Below are 3263 nucleotides of genomic sequence, written 5' to 3' on the forward strand. Positions count from 1 at the left end.
GGGGGGGGGGGGAATTTCAATCTGAAAAAAAAACCGGGATTGAGTGTTTGAATGCTTGCTTGTTCTGTAGGGCATCAAGGCTGTTCTAGCAGAGAGTTATGAAAGGATCCACCGCAGTAACCTGGTTGGGATGGGGGTGATCCCCCTGGAGTATCTGCCTGGAGACACAGCTGCCAGCCTGGGGCTGAGTGGCCGAGAGCGCTACTCCATCTTCATCCCCCAGCAGCTCACCCCCCGCATGACTGTGGATGTGGAGGTAGGCACCGGACACGGCCTTCTTGCTGACACCTGATTGTCTCTGAATGTGGTACCTGTTTGTTTGGCTCTACTGCTTTCACAGCTGGACACAGGGATGACGTTCAAAGTGCGCATGAGATTCGACACCGACGTGGAGCTGACTTACTTCCGCCATGGAGGAATTCTCAACTATATGATCCGCAAGATGTTACAAAACTGATCTGTCATTAGATTCTCAGCTGTAAGCTCACCTGGAGAATAATCATGTCTAAAGGTGCTCCGATCAGTTGGCCAGAGTTGAAGTTAGCTGATATTCCTTTGCTTGGTTCTGATCGGTGAGCAGCAAGCGAAATACTGGAAAATCCATCCTTATTTTTATTATCATTTCTAGTCTTTTAAATGCAACAATATTAAAAATATCTACCATTATAAACATATAAATGCATCAACTCATAATGTGAACTTTGTTTAGAGTATAAATCAGAGGAAGCATTGTAAGCATAAATATGCTGCACAATATATCAGCACTAACATCTGTATCGGCCAATATTAGTCATTTTTTTATATATGGATATCTTGTTGCTGTTTGCTTCAGGGGAGTTGGGGGCTGAGGTGGAGTTTGGTCATGTGACACTGATAGTGACGCAGCAAAGGTTTAGTAGTAGTTAGTAGGGAAGTTAGTGGTGTGGTTGAGGTTTTTTTTAAAGGTTTCAAAAGGCAAGTAAAATAGAACTCTTTCATGACATCACATCTTCTTGGTCGATACAAAATTGACCCTATAAAATATCACCACAAACTATGCATAATTTTATTACTTGTTTTGTGGTGTGGAATGTCAAGTGAAAGCACTTAGTGATGTGTGGATTCTCACTCTCATTCTCTTAAAGGAACATGACCCAAACTGTGATTACCCAAGAACTATTATCTGTCTCCATTGAGCCTTTTTCATGATCGTTTTTCGGGACCAAGCTAAGCATTGTAGAAAAATATTGGATGGATGTAATGTGAGCAGGTTAAGTGCTGTGCTGATGCTAACAGAAGGATGGAATGTGATTAACACTGTTAATCCCACAATGTTTCTGTAAGACATTTCTCTTTCTCAGTAATTGCCTTACTCTCTCAATGATGCTTTGCTCTTGTGCCTCTGAAATTGTTTGTATGGTTACATCAATGTACTTCAACGTAAGGACTCCAGATAAAAGTAAAACCTAAAGTGACTTATTTGGGGCAGTTTTATTGTTGTTTGTTCCATCTATATCTTCAGGATGACTTTTCTATATATCAAATAATAAGACAATGACAAGATGATGTGGGGATTGTTTTCCAGACAGAATGAAAAGCTAAAAGCTCCACAAATAGCCTCAATCCTGGTGGCATGCTGTTCCCACTGACGGGGACCTTCTCACTAGAATGGAACCAGAAAGCTGCTGTCACTGCTCTGCTGATATGAAGACAGGAAGTAAGAGCTTTATCTCTGATGCTCCTTCCTGTTACCCAGAGGAGTCTGAACAGAGCTTCAAAGGTCACATCATGTACAAACATGGACGACTTCAACCTAACATAAGATTTGTTCTGATGCATCAGGACTTGATGAAAAGTTTTTGGCAGCCATATTTAGCATCAGCATACTTAAAATCCTTTGATAATAAACAATAGTTTGTTGGTTTAATGGAAACATTTGGTTCTTTAGATAAGAGGTTCTCAAAGTGGAAATCTGGAACCCCAGGGGGATTGCGAGACACCGAGGGGCAGGTGTTGTAAAATGGACTTCAGAATCATAGTGATGTGACTCCTCCAGAGTATGTAGCACCAAAAGGGGCAAAATTAAATAAATATTAAATGACATAAATAAATGTACCATTATTCGTGCATTATGAAATAATACCGTAATATACATTTCAATCATTTTATAAGACATTCATTTAAAAATACGTTTTTGATCTCTATGTTTAAATAGAGAAAAATAATTATAGGTATTTTTAGTGGGTCGCCATACCAGTCATAACCTTTACTTAAAAATGTTTCTGTAACCAGTGACCTGGTTTAGAATTGATCTGACTGAATGTTCCAGCAGGACGATGATCTCAGATGCATAAAAACAAAGCAGAACATTAACAGCGACCATAAGTCATCATTAAATATGGATTTACGGTCCATAGCAGGAAAATATTGGATATTAATGACTGGATATTAACCTCTCATCATTGTTTCTGATGAGAGGAGCAGTCATTAACCCAGGACCTCATGGAAAATTCAGGACCATGAAAACCTTCATAAGAATCCTTGTCTTGACACTGAGGAGAAATAATAAGCTTCCTCAACAAGAGTCTGCTCAGTTCCTTTCACAGTTGGTGCAACTCCAACTTCCAAGCTGGAAAATTCAACTTTAACAATAATTGATTTTGGCATTCAATATGCCTGCTCCTCACATCAGCTGTGGGAAGTTAAAGTGAAAACATATTTATTTTACAAAACATACTTGTAAGCGCAGCTAAAATCAGTGCTACGTAAGTGTGGCAATGTGGCCTTTTGAGTTATTTTGTACTAAAAGCAAGGTCGCAATGCATACACTGATCTGGGAGCCGCTGGAGACAACACCAGTGAATGCACACAGGATTTGAAGAGGATCGAGTGCTGGCGAGAGGACCACGTCCCCCACCCACCTTCCGTAGCTAAGACTCTGTTTTAAGCTTTTCCGAAGACTTTTATTGACTCAGTACTTCTCAAATAGTGCCCCCCCCCCCCCCCCCCCCCGGGAGGGAGTGGCGTAGTGTCAGAGGGGGCGGAGACTTTATATTGTCTTTATTTATGCTTAACTGATAAACAAGTCTCCGGCCACTAGGTGGCAGCAGTGTTCAAACTAATCAACAGGCTCCCTGTTAAAGCCAGTAGAAGTAGACAGCCCCGTTGGAAACGAGAAGGACCTCAATGCAGCAATCAGTGTACTTCTAAATCTGCTCCTTTGGTCGCATCTTTTCGGGCTTGCGACTGCCTCTAGTGGGGTGGGGGTGGTAACACAACTAATT

General features: G+C 41.2%; 1 protein-coding gene across 1 annotated transcript in view; it reads left to right on the plus strand.

Moving 5' to 3' along the window:
• Positions 1 to 1458, plus strand: part of aco1 (aconitase 1, soluble) — a 32181-nt gene extending 30723 nt beyond the window's left edge. Inside the window, exons 17-18 of the mRNA XM_015024310.1 lie at positions 71 to 256; positions 341 to 1458. Coding sequence (XP_014879796.1) covers positions 71 to 256; positions 341 to 457 — 303 coding nt within the window. The 3' untranslated portion in view covers positions 458 to 1458. The remainder of the gene's footprint in view (positions 1 to 70; positions 257 to 340) is intronic.
• Positions 1459 to 3263: the final 1805 nt, after the last annotated feature.

Source organism: Poecilia latipinna, unplaced genomic scaffold (assembly GCF_001443285.1).
Source record: "Poecilia latipinna isolate Pla-1442-1.1 unplaced genomic scaffold, P_latipinna-1.0 Scaffold3611, whole genome shotgun sequence".
Lineage (NCBI taxonomy): Eukaryota > Metazoa > Chordata > Actinopteri > Cyprinodontiformes > Poeciliidae > Poecilia > Poecilia latipinna.